The sequence below is a fragment of the Ctenopharyngodon idella genome, chromosome 12, assembly GCF_019924925.1.
Source record: "Ctenopharyngodon idella isolate HZGC_01 chromosome 12, HZGC01, whole genome shotgun sequence".
NCBI lineage: Eukaryota > Metazoa > Chordata > Actinopteri > Cypriniformes > Xenocyprididae > Ctenopharyngodon > Ctenopharyngodon idella.
This window is the reverse complement of record NC_067231.1, coordinates 7,356,331-7,377,769: the sequence shown is the minus strand read 5'-3', so window position 1 is coordinate 7,377,769 and position 21,439 is coordinate 7,356,331. Positions and strand designations below refer to the sequence as shown.

The 21,439-nt window shown below is 38.1% G+C and overlaps 1 protein-coding gene across 1 annotated transcript; it reads left to right on the top strand.

Annotated features, from left to right (window-relative positions):
* The first annotated feature begins 1,362 nt into the window (after positions 1 to 1,362).
* On the top strand, positions 1,363 to 17,229 carry rundc3ab (RUN domain containing 3Ab). The gene is made up of 12 exons (XM_051915413.1): positions 1,363 to 1,582; positions 1,762 to 1,884; positions 6,592 to 6,707; positions 6,817 to 6,944; positions 8,353 to 8,438; positions 8,640 to 8,729; positions 8,978 to 9,058; positions 12,294 to 12,456; positions 12,562 to 12,719; positions 13,370 to 13,489; positions 13,639 to 13,733; positions 15,932 to 17,229. The coding sequence occupies exons 1-12, from the start codon at positions 1,575 to 1,577 to the stop codon at positions 16,072 to 16,074; spliced, it is 1,311 nt and encodes a 436-aa protein (XP_051771373.1). The 5' UTR covers positions 1,363 to 1,574; the 3' UTR covers positions 16,075 to 17,229.
* Positions 17,230 to 21,439: the final 4,210 nt, after the last annotated feature.

Here is a 21,439-nt window from a genome sequence, read left to right as displayed (position 1 = left end):
TTTGTCCGTCTTGATTCCAACGATATAAGACACTTGAGCCTACGCCTAACGGTGCATTCACACGGGGTGTCTGCGTCGATGTTTGATGGAGGGCGTGTCTGAAGTTTTTTGCTGACGCAACCCTCATAGTGACAACAGCCAATCATATTACTTTTCTGGTGTTGCATGAATGCAATTGGCTAGCGTCTGCATTAGGGTATTTGCATAGGTGATCTGATTGGCTGATGACTGCATTGGTACTTAAAAATTAAAAAATTTTCAACTTCTGCTGCGAGCAACACCAGTGACACAACGCAGTTCAGTTCGGCAACGCATGATGTCACCCATTCAAAGTAAAGAGAAGCGTTAACACTGACGCCCCGTGTATGTTCCGTGAATGTACCGTAACGGTTTAGGAGTACTTTTCACTGCTGTAGTGCCCCCATCAGGCTGATAAGGGAGAGCCTTGGTGAAATTGTAGACTTCCAGCCCTCAAAGTTTCAAGTCTCTACAAATTACGGTTTGGTCTGTCCGCTCACTTTTATGGGAGAACGCTGATCCTTGGAAATTTGAACAATTACAGTAGACAAGAAACCCTTAAGCTCTAAATACGAAACTAAAACTGCTCACTTGATTCGTTAAAAAACGTGGATTTATGCAGTAACAAAACACCGCTGTGTGTTGCTCAAGAGATGCAAAACAGTTCCGCTGTGGCTTTCTTTGTAACTATTTTTGTTGGCGAAATAGAGCAAAAATGATAAGCGTCTCGTTGCAGCCTGCGGTGGACGTCCAACCCGGCCCACATCCAAGTGTGATGTCAGAAGCCAGGCCCATGCCGCCCTCCAGCTGATTTTATTGGTCATGTCAATCACAGTACTGATTGCCTACACCAAACACTGATCCCTATACCTACCCGTCATTGTAAACTTAACCAATTAAATTAGCTGCAGGGCGGGATTTCTGGTGAAGTGGTTTGGGAAAAAATTATGCTTAATCTCATTAACTTTTAGCATTGAGAAGACCTAACCATCACACCTAATTCTAAATCATTTACTTCTTATATTTGTCTTTTTTTGACAGACTGCACTGAAAACCACCTAAAACCTCACACAAAACTACCCTTACTCCTTAAAAACACACTCAAAACTACCCTTACACTTAAAAACCCTTTCAATTGGAAACCTACATACAACAAATCGGGTTTCTTTATGTCATAATTAATTGTGATTTAGCATGATTTATTTTTTTCTTATGTGGCTGAAAATGGGTTTCTATTGAATCTAGCCAGATAGCAACCTAGTAGCATGGTAGAATGCTACATTCTGATAATTTCAGACCCGCTTATTCGATGACTGAAGCCCTCTAGCGGCCGCATTGGTTCACTGCGTCTCAGCAGCGGAGGAAAGGTCTGTGCGTCCTTCATGCACGTCCCTTCAGCACTATTAGGCTACGACCCATTTAGAATAACCTTTCAAGTTAATCAATCTTATGAATTTAGCCTCATTGTTGTTTAATATGAAGAGCTTCTTCCGGAATTTGAAAGAAATGTGAAACATCCTAAAAATGATTTTGCTGATCCGGTGGATGCTGAGATCATGATGAGGTCAGTATAGAGGAGGGGTGCAGACGGTCGCCATAAGTCTCTCTCTTTAACAGCGCTCAAGGAGAAAGCCTCTGTTCATCAGCACTTTATAATAGTGGAGAATGGCGTTTTCATATCGACTGTCTTCGCCTGTTCTGCCTCATCTCTGAATGCGGTTGTGTGTGTATTTGTGGCGTAAGGGAGGGGTCCAGTGGGATGGAGCAGAGTTTCATGCAGTCCGCGATGGCTATGGGTGCACAGTCCAAGAAAGGCTTCTCCAGAAGCATCGCCGTGGAAAGAAAAAACCTTATCACGGTCTGTAGGTGAGTGACAAGCTTTCAGAAGTCACGAATGTACAGTAGCCTATGTTGCAATGTTATGGCCTTCAGCGGGTCATAAACACGGATGCGATCCGAACAAATGTAATTTTTCTGCTGGATTTGTTACCTTAATTCATTTGCAAAATGTAAAACGGATTTATAGAGAGTCTTGCTGAAAACAAAGGTGAACGTTTACACTATCATCCTAAAGGTATCTGTAGATTGGAGGCGTTGGTGAGGTCTGACAGACATATAAACAATTTAGGGACGTCTGGATCGCTAAAGATCTTTGGTTAAGTTCTGTAGACTTGGTTTTACGAGTCTGTTTGTATATTCTTAATTATTAAGGGTATGTTATTAAATGTGTGTGGACATGAACGTTATTTTTGAAACCGGACATTGCACGCGATATGATTTATGTCTGTTCCCCGGATGATGTCGTTGCTATGACGACAACCTTCCTCCCGCAAGGGCAGCAGGGCTGGCGGGGGCCGATGGGAATCTGCTGTGCTGTACAGAGAATAGGGGTCATAAAATGATGCGCTTCAATTATCGAAATTCTGAAGAATACCATTGAACGTTTTGGGCCCACTTACATACTAAATGTCTCTAGTTTCTTTATGGGCATCTATGGTTTAAAGGGTTAGTTCACCCAAAAATGAAAATTCTGTCATTAATTACTCACCCTCATGTCGTTCCACACCCGTAAGACCTTCGTTCATCTTTGGAACAGAAATTGATAAAATCTGATCGCTCAGTGAGGCCTCCATTGCCAGTAAGATAATTAACACTTCCAGATGCCCAGAAAGCTACTCAAGACATATTTAAAACAGTTCATGTTACTACAGTAGTTTAACCTTAATGTTATGAAGCGACAAGAATACTTTTTGTGCGGCAAAAAAAAAAAAAAAAAAATAACATAACGACTTTATTCAACAATATCTAGTGAAGGGCGATTTCAAAACACTGCTTCATGAAGCTTCGAAGCTTTACGAATCTTTTGTTTTCGAATCAGTGGTTCGGAGCGTGTATCAAACTGCCAAAGTCACGCCCCCCAGTGGTGAACCATTGAAATTTCAAAACACTTATGATTAAACAAAGCCTCCTTTACTGAAGTCACGTGACTTTGGCAGTTTAATACACGCTTCGAACCACTGATTCGAAACAAAAGATTTGTAAAGCTTCATGAAGCAGTGTTTTGAAATCGCCCATCACGAGATATTGTTGAATAAAGTCGTTATTTTGTTTTTTTGGTGCACAAAAAGTATTCTCGTCGCTTCATAACATTAAGGTTGAACCACTGTAGTCAGATGAACTGTTTTAAATATGTCTTTAGTAGCTTTCTGGGCATCTGGAAGTGTTAATTATCTTGCTGTCAATGGAGGCCTCACTGAGCCATCGGATTTTATCAAAAATATCTTAATTTGTGTTCCAAAGATGAACGAAGGTCTTACGGGTGTGGAGCGACATGACGGTGAGTAATTAATGACAGAAATTTTATTTTTGGGTGAACTAACCCTTTAACATGAATGGAAGCTTTTCATTGCACAAAAGGTTCTTTATAGTGAAAAAAGGTTCTTTACTGTAGATGGTCCCACTTTATATTAAGTGCCCTCAACTACTATGTATATTAACATTTAAGCTAATCATTTGATACAGTGCACTTATTGTGTACATATAGCCTAAATGTTTATACATTGTATTTGTATTTTAAAAATACCAGCATGTAATAACATTGGTGATTAATTTCTGTAATTACATCTATAATTACACTGTTAACCCTTCCCTTACCCCACCTTTAAACCTACCCAAACCTGCCCCTAACCTTACCCCGTTGAGAGTTTGCAATACAACATGAACAGAATGAGTACATTTTACATAACTATTACCAAGGTTTTTCTCTCCAGTCTCTGAACTCTGCCTATTGTACTGCTGTGGAGGCCTGTACTGAAAGAGTCATTGTTGTGATCAGAACAGTTGATGGTGACGTCACTGCTGTTTTTGGCATTGACAGGAATAACATATTACTCCATGTATGACCATATAATTTAATGCATTAAAGGAAATTATATTTGTGGGTACACTGTAAAATGGTACATACAGTATATCTTCTCACTAAAATGATGGCAGCAGATTACAAACAATATTATTAATTAAATACAATTATGTTTAGAAGTCACCTCAGATGCTGGGATGGGCTCCAGCACTCCCACACTAAACATTTTACTATAAAACATTTTAGAGATTATTATGTTAATAATCTCTAAGGCATATATGGCTCTTCAGGGAGGCATATATACAGAAGAATGCACTAATATGCTTTGTATCTACACATTCAAAACACAGCAGTTATATTCACGAGTCATGGCCTATCTGTAGATGAAGTAAGTACAGTAAGTAGTTAAGTAAATGTTTTAGTCATTTATCAGAAAGATTCATTTAGTGCATTGATCCAAACAGTTCAGTGGAACACACTTTCTCATCATATCATCATTGGCCATTACGTCACCATTGCTTCTTGCAACAGGTTTGTAATGCATAGACTTGAGTGTACTGAAATGTATTGTATCTTATCTTTGTATCTGAAATTGTTTTTAATATGCAATGTATTACTGTGGACAAATATAAAGACGTTCTCTTTGATAAAGATTGTGGTAATGCTTTGCCTATAGATTAGCCTTGTTACACTTTTTTTTAATTATCCCTTGTGAAAAAGAAGTGGACATTTTTAGTGTACTTCAAATCTTAAAAGTATATTTTTAAAAGAACTGAACTTGCAGATAACTTACACTTTGTAATAATGTCAAATTAAATTAAAAGTTTTCCTTTAAACATACATTTTAAATCATGTTTTAATCATCTTTTATCATTAAAAAGAAGGACACTTATTTTGATGTGTTAACATACTAAAGTACATGTAAAGTGCTTGAGTATAATTTTAACTGTAGTAGCCTATGTTATTGTCATGCTTGGTTGCAGCAATGGAAATAAAGTTGCAGGATTTAGTTGCGGCATATGGCAAGCCGTTTTGACTTTTATTCATTCTCAGGATATGAATTCTTGATATCAACAATTCAATTCTTGATATCAGGAATTACATTTCCACTAGTAACAATGTTAATTCTTGATATCAACAATTCAATTCTTGATATCAATAATTCAATTCTTGATATCAACAATTCCAATTCTTGATAATTGTAATTGATAAGTGTTTTCACTAGTGAAATGTCACCATAGGCTGCCATTCAAATTCAATTGTTGATATCAAGAATTGATTTCTTACTAGTTGAAATTCCAATTTCACATAAAAATTATAATTTTTGATATCATTAATTACTTTGTTACTAGTGCAGATATCTATTCTTGATATCGACAATTGAATTGCTACTAGTAACAATGTTAATTTTTGATATCAATAATTTGATTGTTGCTTGTGACAAAGTTAGTTTCTGATATCATGAATGTGATTGTTAGTAGTAAGAAAGCCATTTTAGATATATGAAATTATACTGATATCAGAAATACATTTTCAGATATCAAAAATGAACATTTTTACTAGCAATTCAATTGTTGATATCAGGAACTGACATTTCAACTAGTGCCAAATTAATTCTTGATATCAAAAATTTGCATTTTTACTAGTAACAATGTAATTATTGATATCAAAAATTATGATTTTTACTAGTAATAATTGTGTTTCTGATATGTGAAATTGGAATTTCAACTAGTAAGAAATCAATTCTTGATATCAACAATTGAATTTGAATGGCAGCCTATGGTGACATTTCACTAGTGAAAATACAATTACAGATAACAAGAATTCTAGTTTTTACTAGTGGAAATGTAATTCCTGATATCAAGAATTGAATTGTTGATATCAAGAATTAACATGGTTACTAGTGGAAATGTAATTCCTGATATCAAAAATTGCCATTGTTACTAGTGGAAATACAATTCCTGATATCAAGAATTTAATTGTTGATATCAAGAATTCATATCCTGAGAATGAATAAAAGTCAAAACGGCTTGCCATACGTGGCAGTCTTTCTATATTAACAAACAAAAAAAGGTAACAGAAACACTCTGAATACTCAGGATCAACTCTCGAACAGAACAACCAACTAATTTTGACAAGATTGGACAATAAACAGAACAAACACAGGGCTTAAATACACAAGACAAACGGAAATGAACGACAGATGCAGAACATAATCATATCAATGAAAAAACATTTTTCCTACTATGGTAATCAATGGGGGGGTGAGATCTGCTTGGTTACAAACATTTTTCCAGTATTCCTTTGTGTACAACAGACCATAGAAATTTATACGGGTTTGGAACAATTTGAGGGGGAGTAAATGATGACAGAATTTTCATTTTTGGGTGAACTATCCCTTTAAGCTTAGTTGGTCCACAATACAGACAACACACAACTGAAGTCAATGGAATAAAAAAGATATTTCTTAGATGCAAATCAAATCAACCAGGAAAGCAAAAAACACAGGAGAGAGAGAGAGAGTGAGAGAGAGAGAACCTTATAAAATGCATACACTATGGCATTGCATAAGTGCATACAGCATTGCATAAGTGCATAGTATATAATGTGTCATTTGTGTCAACTCAGGTCTGTAGGATTTGTTTTTGTCTATTATAGATGCAATCATTTTTTCCATATTGGAGTACATTGTATTGTTTGTGTTTGTATGGCAGGTTTTCTGTGAAGACACTGTTAGAGAAGTACACAGCAGAGCCCATCGATGACTCGTCTGAGGAGTTCATTAACTTTGCTGCTATTCTGGAACACATCCTCAGTCACCGCTTTAAAGGTAAGACAGTATATATAAAATCACTAGTACACTTACCTTTTAACTTTATAAGTACGTTACGGATAAGTCAGTTAAGTCAGTTATGTGAATGGAGGCATGTCTCTTGCAGGCTCTGGTAGCTGGTTTGATGGTCACCGCAGTTTTTGGGACTTCATCCGTCTAGCCTGCAGTAAAGTCCCCAATAACTGCATAAGCAGCATTGAGAACATGGAGAACATCAACTCCTCACGAGCAAAGGTGGGCATGTGAAATAGTTATGGTAGGATAAGTAAATACCGTAAATTCATTGCACCGTAATAGCCAAAGGGTTTTTTCACCCAAAAATGAAAATTGTGTCATCATGTACTCCTCCTCATGTCGTTCCAAATCTGTATTACATTCTTTCTTCTGTGGAACATAAAAGAAGACATTTTGAGAATTTTTTTATTTTTTTTTGTCAGTGGTAACCAAAACTGTTTACCAACTGGTTACCAACTTTCTTCAAAATATCTTTTTTCTTTTTTTTGTGTTCCATAGAAGAAGGAAAGTCAAACAGGTTTGGAATGACATGAGGGTAAATAAATGAGAGAATTTTCATTTTTGGGAAACTGTTATGAATAATACAGAAGAGTACAGGAGAAAATTGCACTCAGGTGAATTGTAAACATTTTTAGTTTTCTTAAAAAAAATATGATTTGACTCTGATATGTTATATTTTCACAAACGCTTAATGGATTAGTTCACTTTCAAATAAAAATTAGCCCGAGCTTTACTCACCCTCAAGCCATCCTAGGTGTATATGACTTTCTTCTTTCTGATGAACACAATCGGAGAAATATTAATAAATATCCTGACACATCCAAGCTTTATAATGGCAGTGAACAGGGGTCACGAGTATGAGTTGAAGAAAGTGCTTCCATCCACATCCATCCATCTTAAACATGTACTCCACACGGCTCCGGGGGGGTTAATAAAGGCCTTCTAAAGCAAAGCGATGAGTTTGTGTAAAAAAAAATCTATATTTAACAAGTTATGAAGTAAAATATCTAGCTTTTGCCAGACCACCTTCCATATTCAAGTTACGAAGAAAGTGTAAACTGGCGTTGTGTCAGTTACACTTTTTCCGTAAGTTGAATAGGGAAGGCGTAGGATGTATCCTAAACTTTTTGAACTGCAAGAGTTTTACACTTTCTTCGTACGTTGAATAAGGAAGGCGGTTTAGCAGAAGCTAGATATTTTACTTCATAACTTGTTAAATATGGATTTTTTTTTACACAAACGCATTGTTCGCTTCAGGAGGCCTTTATTAACCCCCCCGGAGGGGTGTGGAGTACGTTTATGATGGATAGATGTGGATGGATGTACTTTCTTCAGCTCATACTCGTGAACCCTGTTCACTGCCATTATAAAGCTCTGAATGCTTCAGGATATTTATTAATATTTCTCTGATTGTGTTCATCAGAAAGAAGAAAGTCATGTACACCTAGGATGGCTTGAGGGTGAGTAAAGCATGGGCTAATTTTCATTTGAAAGTGAACTAATCCTTTAATCGATTCAACTTTCTTTAAATGTGTTCATTAATGTTTCTGCAGCATATGCATATGCATGTTTGATATGGTTTGTATGATGAAGCTTGCAGTGATTTATGATTCATCCGTGCCTCTAGGGCAGAGCATGGCTACGGGTTGCACTAATGGAGAAACGTCTGTCTGAATACATCGCCACAGCTTTGCGAGATAGTCGCACCACAAGGTCAGACTAAAAGAGAAAAAAACTCAATATTAATCATACCACCAATATGGTCCATTTATGGTCACACCCAGGCATCAATACATACAGTATATCCAGTTTAAAAATAACAATTTACACAGCCATTAGGTACGTTAAACTATTGAATGCATCTATAATGTGATTGTGTGTGTTTATGTATTGCATGTGTGTGTTTGTCTGCAGGAGGTTCTACGATGAAGGTGCCATAATGTTGCGAGAAGAAGCAACTGTTCTGACTGGAATGCTCATTGGACTCGGAGCGATTGACTTCAGGTAAGAGGATGGATATTGGAAAGGGTAATAAACTGAGGAATACAAAACACACAATCTCTGTTTCAAAATCTCAGCATTCCAACTGAAATGGAATCTCAAAAGTAATTGGTTTAGAAAGCTATACATAGGCAGCAACCATGCTAATGTAAAGCGTACGATACTTTAATGCTGGTTCTGGAACAGAGCGAGAATGTTATGCAATGTAATCAATGTTATGTAAATCTTTGTTGATCTGTGTTTGTTGTCAGTTTCTGTTTGAAGGGGGAGGCTCTGGATGGGAAGTCTGAGGCTGTTATTGACTACACTCCTTATCTGAAATTCACACAAAGGTAAGAACTTTTATATTCTACAGTACAGCTCAGTTTCATAAAGGGAATGGTGTGGGAGAGATGTTTAGAGTTTATATATTACTATATCAAGGGTGGCACCACTACTCCAAAAGTGGTGGGGGTCCAAAGTTTTATGCTTTTGGGGTGTACAATGGGGATTATTATTACAACAAGATTGTATACATTACCATCTGCACATGTATTACATTCTAAATTAGGCATAATGAATCAACGAATATCATTTTCATGTATTTGTTCTTCTTTGTTAATGTTAATTTATAAATATACTTTCATCCATTGTTAGATCATGTTAGTTCTTATAGATGCTACATCACATTATTTTAATATTAAAAATAATTGGTATATATAGAAATTTACATAAGCCAAGATTTAAAAATGCTTTAAAATTATTAACTAACTTTTCTTCATTGGATATTACAAAACTGCCCTTTTTATTCCCTTTCTCTGGCTCATGGTGTCTTCACTGGTAATTGAAATCTCAGTTCATTATTCTTAATAACTATATTTATTTATACCGACCATTTTGTAATACACCTCTGCATGACATGAGGGTCTATCTTAAATAAAATGCTACTTCTGTAGTTTTTCTTTGTACCATCTATGATGAAAGATTCTGAAAGAGAATGTGCAAAGTCTAAAAGAAAAATGTGCAACTTTCACATGCATCTGATCAACAGTTAAACCGCACACTCTTATTTTAGTGTTGTTGTTATTGCAGCAAACAATTTTCTTCATCCATTCAGTTTAACAGCATTAAGTTAAAGAGTGAAAACTTTGTGATTCAACTAAACTGTGCATATGCATTTTAAACACTTACATTATGTTCTTTCTCCATACATGCAATAAATGTGTGCTCTGTTAAAGTCAATGGTATGACTAATTTCAGGGGCCAACATAATAAAAATGTAAAAATCAGCATATCAGCATAGCTAATGTACATTCACTTTAAATATCGAAACGTTATAAGTAAATCAATATAAATTTAACACCCTATTAAGTGCCAGTAAGTGCTATAGTGAGTTCTTTAACTCTTTATTCAGACCTGTCAGACCTGTCTGTTATTGCCTGAAGTGCTGGGACACTTCAGGGGTTGGTGGTGATAATATAGCAAAATATCTGCTAAATTCATTACTATTACTAGTAATAAATCTAGTACTACTACTAGATTAATTACTATGCAAGAATATTTAACTGCTTAATGCAATTGACCAGCCAAATCAAGTATTCCATTGAATCTATTCCATTAAGGCCCGTTCACACCAAGAACTTTAACTATAAAGAATATAGCTGCAAGCAGCGATACGGGGCCAAGCCCTGAAGGGGCAGCAACAGCAGTGCAGAGCCAGAAGAGCAAAAACAGCAGAAATAGAATGTACATGAAAAACAGATCGGTTCAGAAAGTGAGAATGAACTCAAAATGAACAGAAGTTCAGATGAGAATGAATACAGAATGAACAAAATTTCTAATCAAAGAATAAGAAAGAATAATACAATGCTTACCCAGATAATAAATGAATTGGTGTGACAGAACATCACACACATTTTTATAATGTTGGATCAGGCAGGACCCAAAAACACAATCTTTAGATTACATGCTTGTTGCTTAACATTTTGCGCCTCTCAGAAGATTCGCTTACACTCAGCTGCCGGGGTTCAGTAGTTCAGGGAAGAATTAACTTATGAAGATTTTGTATATAAATGCACCACATGATATATTTAATAAATTCAGATTAGATTATTCTTAGGAAGACACAATGTCTGGAACAGAAGCAAATTTTGCACTACTTCTGGCCCCAGTACCTCTTGTGGTCTGGGAATGTGCCACATGGGATTCAAAAAACGACCTGAAAGGGTTGGGGCCTGTGGCTTAGCAGAGTGTGCCACCCAGTTGACACACATTTACCAGGCTGCCGAGGAGAGCATTCAGTGTGAGAATTAGCACACAAAAGCGTTACTTAGCATGTTAACTAGATTAGCATGCTAAGCTAACTTAATTGCTAATGTAGCTGACGGTTAACCTGATAGCCCAAGACTCACATTGAAAAGAATAGCAACAGGTTAGCATGTTAACCAATTAGCATGTTAAGCTTTTTAGCATAGGACAACAAACGATGCGACAGTCGACTTCAGAAAGGTATTTCTCAGGAACAGTATCGAATGGCCTATCAAAAATTTGTTCAGTCATTTCTGTGTGGTTCTGTCCAAAGATCATCTGAGCCAATTTTGGGCAAAATTGACAAGATTTGTTGGAGGAGTAGCGAAAAAACTGTTTTTCATTTACTTCAATATGGTGGACAGGCAAATTGATGGAAAATGACAAATCGTCAGAGATATCATCTAAATTGGCATAAACCAAGGAATGTAATGACACAGAAAACAAAAAAATTTGGAAAACAAATTTTTGACAATGGTTTCAAAAGTTATATGTGTTTTTGCAACAAACCCTAAGACATGCTGTTAATGATCCCTTCCTATTTTTTTTTGCAGATATGTCAAAATGTTAAAAAAAGTTTTCAATTTATGGCAAATTTCAAAATGGCAGACCGATGGTTTGTCTGAATACGTGGATACCAATTTTGCCTGACAAGGAATCCATAGATCTCAGATTCCAAGATCACAATTTTCTGACAAACTGTTCAAAAGTTATGAGCTAAAATAGCCATTTTTCTCATGACCCATAGGTGGCACTGTTCCCAAACTCTCAGACCATGGTTCCAATGAAGCAATACTGAGTTTCGTTGCGATGGATCAAAATTTTGCTGAGATACAGCCTCTGAACCAATTTTGCATCAACAGCGTTAAGTTCGCAACATCATAACTTTGAACAAAGATGAATAAAAAAGTTCTGTTCAGTTATTTCTGTGCGGCACAGTCCAAAGATCATGTGATCAGTTTTTGGACAAAATTGGACTAAATTTGAAGGAGGAGTAGTGAAAAAACCCGAATACTGTACTTTTCAAAATGGTCAAAAGCAGAATGGGTTCTGATTGGCTGTCAATGTTTTTATAGCACATCAGTTGGAAAAAATCATTGTGAAATTGATTCCAATGATACTGTTTCTCTGTGGCATTATGGTTGTGTTGTGGACTCTACTATTCTTTTACAGTGAGAACAATTTTAAAACTATACCTTTATTGTTATCATCCATGGTGTGAACGGGCCTTTAGTGCCACTGCTCTGTTGCCATGGCAATGAGATGTTGTGCTGTGTTCAGTTATGATTATCTTAGTGACGATGAGGACGGTCAGAGCGTGGACAGCAGTAACAGTGATGAGAGCGTCGAGCATCCTTACATCCCTCTGGTCACAGATGAGGAGAGCTGGAGGATCAAGTGCCGCAAGATGGAGCAGAGGTTCAAGATCGTCAATGCGCAAAAGGTTAAACACACATATATGATTTTCTATAGCGGGTGAGTCAATGAATGTTTCAAATGAATGTTTCATGTGCTAAAGTGTGTGTGTGTTTGTATTATTTGTGTTTAGGGGTACCTTGAGGAGCTGGTGAGGCTGCGGGAATCTCAGTTGAAGAATGTGGAGATGGAGAATAAGAAACTAACAGCTGGACTAGAAGAACTGCAACTACAGAGCCAGAAAGAGAAGAGAGAACTGGAGAACATCATACTGGAGCTGCAGGAACAACTGTGAGAGCAACATACACACACTACTGCTTTTGGAGATGTTAATGGAATTATTTTGAATTGGTTCAGACATATTCACCTGTTTTGGTGAAACATTCTGCTTCTTCCATTTTCTATATCAATCATTTAATGTGAATCAACACTGTCAGAGACAAAAACCTGTACTGTTGAAATAAATATGTATAAATATTGACACATCTAGCTTTCGTAATTATGAATGAATGAATTTCCAATAAAGTATGATTTGTATACAGTATGATATGACTGATTTTCAGCTTCATCTATTATTTTGAAAATAATTATATTTTGGCACATCACATATGTAAAAACAATAGCCATTTTGTTTTTTTGTGTTTTTAGTTACTTAAAATGAGGGACATTTTCTAATAATACCAAAAAATTTCTTGTCTCTTGATTGTGTCATGAAAGATTACAACAATTTATATATATATATATATATATATATATATATATATATATATATATAAATAAATAACTGATGTTAACTAAAAACCTTATAAAAATTATAAAATTGCTATTTTAAAAATTAATGGCTGGTAAAAAAAAAAAAAAAAAAACAGTGGGATGTACAGTATCTCACATTATTTACTCACTAAGTCCATAATATGTTTTTGTCTTTAACTGTATCGCAGGACAAGTCTGATTCCAGGTGAATCGCATCCCCTTTCTAAGGATTTGTCAATCCCTCTTGTTAACCAGTGGCCATCACTCCACAAATACAACAACCAGGAGGACAGAAAATTGTACCACAGGTAATAAGAGGCTCTCTTTCATACAGGCTAACAAAATCCCAGTCATTAACCAACCAACTGGCTTTGTGAATTGAGTTTGTTTTGCTTAAAATATATCTAGAATGCTGACAAAGATTTACTTATGCTGTGGGTCTGTTGTTGTCTGCTAGGGGTAGTTTCCCCAGCCCGGAGCCACATATCAGCCTAACCACAGGTTCTCAGAGGACGGAAAGGAAACAGAATGGAAAAGCCTGGTGCACAGCAGGTACACCTTAAAATCTAGCTACATGCTTAAAGTCGACATGAAATGGAAGCTGCGATAGTATTTACTTCACTATTGTGACGTATATCAGAGTGAAACGGCTTCTTGAATAAGAAAAAAATGTAGGACGGGGCTTGATTTTGTCCATCGGGAATTGATTGGATCATCGTGGTTTGCTATTGCTGTGATTTCATTGCTGTGAGAATTGTCCACTTGATTTCATGGTGACTAAAGTGGTAGCTTTGTTTTTACCTTGCTGTCTAGTCCAAGCTGGTTTTGGTGGTTGTTCAGCTGAGTTACTAGCTGTAAGATGGTTGAGGTTTTTGGAGCATGGTAGCTAGACTTTTGACTATCAGCATGAGGTGTGGTCCTCTTTAGAGCTTATTCTGTCAGGAATTACCCTCTTAGGAGGAGACTGACAGACCTAGGGTGCGTTTCTCAAAAACATAGTTAGCCAACTGTGGTCTCAAGTTCGTTTGTTACTAACATTGTTCAAAGATTCGGTGTTTCCCTGAAACCAAAGTTTCAACAAACATTCGCAAACATCAAGACAATCTTGCGTAGTTGGAATTACAGCTCTCGTGGATAGAATGATAGTTTCTTGTTAGTATATAAATGTGGACTTGATATAGATCATGCTTTTAGGCACATCCCACTGAACCCAGCTAACAGAGAACATTCTCAGAACTTCCCTAATGTTCTGGCAAGGTTCTTTCAAAGTTATGAGCAAACGTTCTTCCAGTAACATTAATAAAATGTTTGTTATCTGGTCTTTAATAATGTTCTCAAAATGTTAGCACAAAAACATTACTTATACATTGTTCATGGAATGTTTTTTCTGAAACATTTTAGTTGGATGTTCATCTACTAACCTTTTTTAAATGTTATTGCTTGTTTCAGAATGTTCAGAGAATATTCAAAAGTAACATTCCCATAATATTTACAAAATGGAATTTTCCATTAACGTTCTCATAACCAAGAAAAAATGTTTTTAAAACATTTAAAAAACTGGAGGTTTGGAAGGGTCAGAGAACATTCAGAAATAATGTTTTCAAAATTTAATGGCAACGTTAGCAAAAAGTACTTAAAACATATTTTTGTTAGTTGGGAATAAGCAAGGTAACATGCACTACAATCTATATCTTTCATTCCATTTAAATATGTATACATTTCATTCAATATATTTTAGCATGTCAACAATCAGTGTTGTTTTTGAAGAGTGTGTGTGCATGAAGGACAAGAAAGGCACAAGGAAACCCCAGGGTATGACGTAGGAGGGAACCCGCGATGAATCAAACATTAAATAAAGCAAAACGATGGGAAACAAAAAACAGAGAGAAACAAAAAAGGTTAGTTCCCCATCTAGGTAATCCAGCTGGACAACTTTCTAAACCTGCTTTGACAAGCCAAAAACTTGCTAGAAACCAGCTACTATGTTCCGAAGTACAGCTACCACCTTAAAGTCACCATAAAATCAAAATTGACTAATTTTTTTTATGGAATATAGCAGTGTTTATTATAAATGATTTACCCGTGGACATTATTTTTAAATTCCCGTAACCACGTAATCTTTAATCAAAACAACTTTTCCCCCTCCCAACATGTGAAAGGGTTGGACAATAATCCCTCCAGCAACGGTTACTCAAATTAGATCACAGCAATTAGAAAACGCCAACAATACAGTCAATTCCTGATGGACAAAGACAAGTCCCGCCCCAAATTTCATCTAATTTAAGAAGTTTTTTCAATCTAATATACATCACAATAGGGATGAAAAGGCGATTGCAAGTAATGTTTCATACAAACTTTAAAGGGACGATTCCCTGATTTCCCCAAAAAAAAAAAAAAAATTCTGTCCCATTTACTTACCTCATGTAATTTCGAACCTGTTTGAATTTCTTTCTTCTGTGGAACAGAAAAGAAGATATTTTTGAGAAATATCACACTGTGTTTTTTTTTTTTTTTTTTTTTTTTTAACCAAAATTGTTTAGTTACCATCATTAATCTAAAGATCATTTTTGTGTTACACAAAAGAAAGAAAGTCATACAGGTTAGGAATGACATGAGGGTGATACAATGTTGACAGAATTTTCATTTTTGGGTTAACTATCCCTTTGAGCTTGTCAGTCTTGGATTTTCCAACAGGAAATGCTATTATTGGTGTTCAACAATAATTCCTATTCCCTCCATTTTCATTTCAGAAAAAGACTACACTCCATCTATGTTAGGTCTGTGTGGTTCTCTGTCCTCTTTACCCAGCTGTAAGTCCCTGCCAAGCCTGAGGTCAACAGAGTGCCTGGTGAACATCAGCGCAGAGCCCAGTCCTGCTTTAACCCCCAGCTAGGGTCCAGCAAATGAGACCAATGTCACAAGCAGAGAGAATCTGCACTGTCAGCTAAGACATCCAAAGATATAATGGCTTGGGTACAGCCTGTGTAAACCGTGTTACCCTAATTCTCACAGAAGTATCATCCTGCTTCCCCTTGAAGAGATATAGCTAGACCACTGTAGTTATGTTGAGATGTTTTCTTACAGTTTTTGTCTTGTCAGAGCTTTTCAAATGCGGATATCTCTGAATGTCTTTGCTGTTCAGGTATTTCTCCTGACTTGTTGTGGTAACCAGTGAAGGCAAATTGTGGACTATGCACTGACTGACCTGAGACCTGCCTGAATCGTCACTACTAAAGGCCAACACTGCTTTCCCACATTCTGCTGCCCTTTAAAATCTCCTATGGGAACATACCCTTACAAAACACATACAAACAAAATCAAACAGACACTAACAGTCAGAAATTAACATTGAACAGTGTGTGAAAGAAAGCATATTATAGTTACAAAGTAGTATTTTGACATTATCGTCACATTTGTTTTAAACCATCTAAACATCACATTTCTGCCAAATAACATGCAAGAACTGATAACAAGATGATGTGTATGTCTTACTTTACAGTCTACTGTACAGTTATAGTGGTAATAAAATGAAAGACATTTCTGGAATAGCTGCCTTATTCCTCTTTTCTTGCCTCTTGAAAAAGTTTGAGCATCCTGCACATGATGGCAGTGTACTATTGCTGAATGACTGATAGTGATTGACATAAACAGATGAACCAGTATATATCTGCATACTGTTGTATTGTACTGTATGTTTGACATCTATTTGTCATCTGTTGTTGCATCATTACAATACGTCTGCAGTGTGTGGACCACTGTCATTTTTGGTATATTAGCAACAGATTTGACACCTTGCATTGATTTTAATCACATTGGCATCATATAAAATTGATAAGCTAGATCTCCCCCCTCCATTATCATTGTAATTGAAAGTCTATTTGTTTGAGAATGTGTGTGTGTGTGTGTTGTGTTAGGCTGTTCACCTTCAATTATCATTAAATAAATTCATTTTTTTTTTACTCATTGCACATTTTATTGTTTAAAAAGCCATTGGAACCTATGCTGTTTGTCATTTTAAATTGCAATAAAACTGCCTTTTTTGTCCTAATGTTTTCCATTGAGTCATAGTTGTTTCCTAAAAACAAACATGAAACACCAGTGCCATTTTTAGAGTGTTTCTGGGTATGCTGTATATAGTTTGTGGGTGTAAAGACTAATGGTAAGGTAAGAGAGAGATACTTGAGTGGAACTGGTGAATTTAACTCTCTGATACATTAATTATTAATTCACAAAGAAAAAAAAGTCTCAGGTTATGACTGTAACCCCAGTTCCCTGAGTAGGGAACGAGAGTGACTGTTCTCTGAAGTAGTTGTGAAATCACACCAATTCTGTTGGCTGATGGCAGTCATATGACACAAAATGGCACGCCATTATGAGTATGAAAGGGTACCGGCATGAATGAGAACATGGAGACGTCATCAGCTTCTAATTGGCTGAAGTAAGACGCTCAAGCATGTAGGAAGTATGACAACAAGACACAATGTCTCGTTCCCTACTCAGGGAACTGGGGTTACAATCGTAACCAGAGATATTCCCTTTCGAGGGAACTCAACGCTGCATCAGAATGTTGACACTATGGGAACTTCAATACCCACTACACCATAATGAAAGGATGCCTGCCTGAAAAGAAGTGAAATCATTTAACGTGCATTGTTTGGAAGCCACAAAACCCCTGCTGTGTGCACCAAAACAAACAGCTGCTCAGTTTTATGCCAACGACCTGAAGGTGGACATAAATGCTGAGAGCCCAAACAGGGCAAAAAAGATTTAGCCTCTTATGATTGAAAAGGCAGAGGACAGAAGGCCTATAGATGTGACACTGAGGAAAGCACCTTTGGGACATAATTTGGCCTAGAATGGAGAATAGCTTTGACTCCACCAGGAGCAAATTCCAGGCAGGAGGAGGCAACTGACAGGGCTTGCAAATCCCCTGCTTTTTTTGTGATTGCTAAGAGAAAAAACACCTTGAGAGTCAGAAATTGCTCAGAGGCTGACTCCAGGGGCTTGAAAGGTGCCATAGAGAGACCTTCCAGGACAACTGCAAGGTCTCTAGAAGGAACAACAAACAGGCTTAAGACACGAAAGGATGCCTCCCAGGGATGCTTCATCAATGTGAATGTGGCTAGCAGAAATTGCTGCCACATACACTTTAATTGTAGATGGGGTTAACCCAGCAGAAATGCAATCTTGCAAGAACTCCAGCACTAAACCAAGATGGCAGTTAAGTGGGTCCAAGTGGCACTCTCTGCATCACAAGGAAAAGAGCCTCCACTTGAGGGTGTACATTTTCCTCGTGGATGGAGCCCTAGCACTTAGGATGGTCTCAACAACCTCAGTTCAGAGACCACCGCCTAACAGTTGGTCCCCCTCAGAGTTGGACTGTGCTCCCTGTCTGAAACAGAAAATCCCTCTGAATGGGAATCTCCCAAGGAGGGCTATCCAGGAGAGATATCAGGTCTGAAAACCAAACTCGGGTCAGCCAAAACGGGCTATGAGTAGTAGACGAACCCTGTTCTGGCATTCCCAGGCTAGGACTCCCGGGAGAGGAGCAATCGGGCAAAAGTGTACAGACATAACTTCGACCACATCTGTACCATAGCATCCATCCCCAAGGGTGCTGGAGGTGTGAAGGTGAATCAGAGCAGACAGTGTGTCGAATTCTCTGAAGCGAACAGGTCCACATCTGCTCTGTCTGTCGAACCTCTGCCAGATCGACTCCACCACTTTTGGGTAAAGTCGCCATTCCCTGGGCCTAAGCCCCTGCCTTGACAGGATGTCTGCTCCCTGATTCAGTTACTAGGGATGTAGACTGCTCTTACCGAGAAGGATGAGGTATGGCACAAACAGAACTGCCCTAGAGATTTATGTATGCAACTACCGATGTGTTAGCCTCGTGTATGGTAGCCTCTGAGATCTTGGAGGAAGTATTTCAGAGCCAGAAATACAGCCCTCATCTCCAGGCAATTTATGTGCTGTAAAAGATGATGACCTGTCCACAGACCCCGAGCTGAGTGGCTATCTAGGACTGCACCCCAGCCCATGAGGGAAGCATCTGTCGTTAGTGTTTTGCGATGACACGATGGCCCAGACACGGGACCTTGGGCCTGTGTTGAGTTGGTAAGAACCATCTGCGTGTAACCTGCTGGGTTACACGCAGATGTAACCCCGATGAAGCTTAATAGGTTGCCCCTCTAAGAAAACCCCTTGGTCTTCAGCCACCACTAAAATGATCTCCTGTACAGAACAAAAGGCCCAAAGGAATGACATTGGATGCAGCTGCCATGATGATGGCTGTATTTTTTGGCTGCACCTCAAAGCACCAAAGGTGGCGGGGATAGCAGACTGATATCCTGAGGGCATTTAGAGAAATTGGACACACTGTGGTGTGGTGAGGACCAATCCCCCTTTGAGAGGACCTTTATTGCCGAATAGGTTGAGCCACAGATTACTCTCCGCAACATCCATGGCAGCCGATGGAGATTATGGAGTGGGCCGTCTGCTTGGTGACGCGGAGAGCCAAATCTGTGGCCCGGTGGAGTTCTTTCACCTCCCCAGGGCCAATTCCCTCGCCTACAGGTTTTTAAGCAGGTCAGCCTGGTATGCCTACAACACTGCCATGACCTACAGCAGCATACGCTTTGCCCACCAACCCAGGGCTTGGTGGGCAGCGTCAGAGCCTTCTGAGGCAATGCCGATTAAGGTGAGAGATAGCTAGCTAATGTCTCCTCAACCTTGGGCATCGCCCCATACAGTGCTCATTTTAGACCTGCAAATGTTGAATAGGTGGACAAGGCAGGAGCATAAACACAAGCCAAGTATGGTTTTAACCAGGATCTCGACACCTCAGTGTGGAGATCTGGAAAAATTGGAAGGCTCCGGCGCAGAGGTTGGGCTCTACCGGAGAGGAAGTGCTCATCCAGTTTACTTTTCCTGTGCACTTCCTGCTCCTCGGATGGCCAATCAAGGCTAAGCCTAGCCACAGGTCAAATCATAACCTTCAAGAGCACATCATAAGTGGAAAAAAGGGATGGCACTTCCTTTAATCCCCCTGCTTTGATTCTAACCACATGCAGATAATTGGAGCCAGACATAGTTAACATTGGGCCCTCATTCATATCAGAAGAAACTGCAAAGTGGGCTTCTGGATCCAAAACAAAGGCTTTGGGGTTGGCAGTTGAGAACTGAGACAGGTACCCATCTCAAGTTCCTCTGCCAACACCTCAAGAGAAAAGAGTCAAGCGGGAGCGGTGAGATCCCCCGAAAGGTAACCCAATGTTTAGATTTACTTCAGAACAACACTGTAATAACACTGATACAGTTGTACAGTATACTGTACCATCTATACCTGTAGGAGTTGTTAGGGGACCTATTATGCCCATTTTACAAGATGTAATTTAAGTCTCAGGTATCCCCAGAATGTGTCAGTTTCAGCTTAAAATACCTCACAGATCATTTATAAATCCATGTTGTAAATACCCATTTCTGACTACAGTCAAGAACAGGCTGTTTTTGTGCATGTGCCTTTAAATGCAAATTAGCTGCTGTGCCCCGCCCCTCTCTACGATCACAGTTCCTGCCTCAATCCGATTCTCTGCCAAATATTAACAAGACATCTGCTTGGTTTTGATTATCATCTATATCACGTTCACTCTCACGGTCAAAACACACACAGTTCACATAAAAACACACACAGTTCACATAAATACAGTCAGTTATGTCTGTGAACGTAAATAGCAGGCAACGTTACAGAAATCGTATATTAGATCTGTGGCGCATTCCCTTCTAAAATAAAACTAATCCATTGCGTTCAGCGTCTCAAATGTAGGTCAATGAAAACTGTTACGTTCACTCATACAGCCAACAACAAAACATCTCAATTACTTACCAGACATTGTTGTTGCTACAGCTGCTCAAGCGCGGAGAAAATGGCGGACAATGTACAGCTCGCTGAGGGCGGAAACTATGGTAATGCAGGACTGTCAGTCAGCGGTCGTGGGCGGGGACTGTGGCTAGTGTGATGTCACAATAGCACCATGGCTGAGAACAGGTAATTGGAAGACACTGTTTATGATTTATGGAGATTAAAAATAAAAAAAAAGGAGCGGGTGGATTTTTATCACTATAGGGTGGTTGTGTACACACACTGCCAACACACATTTATGTCCAAACACCATGCAAAAGTGAATTTTGTGTAATAGGTCCCCTTTAAAAAATATGTCTAAATGAATGAAAATGTGAGTAGAATTTGCTTGGGTGTT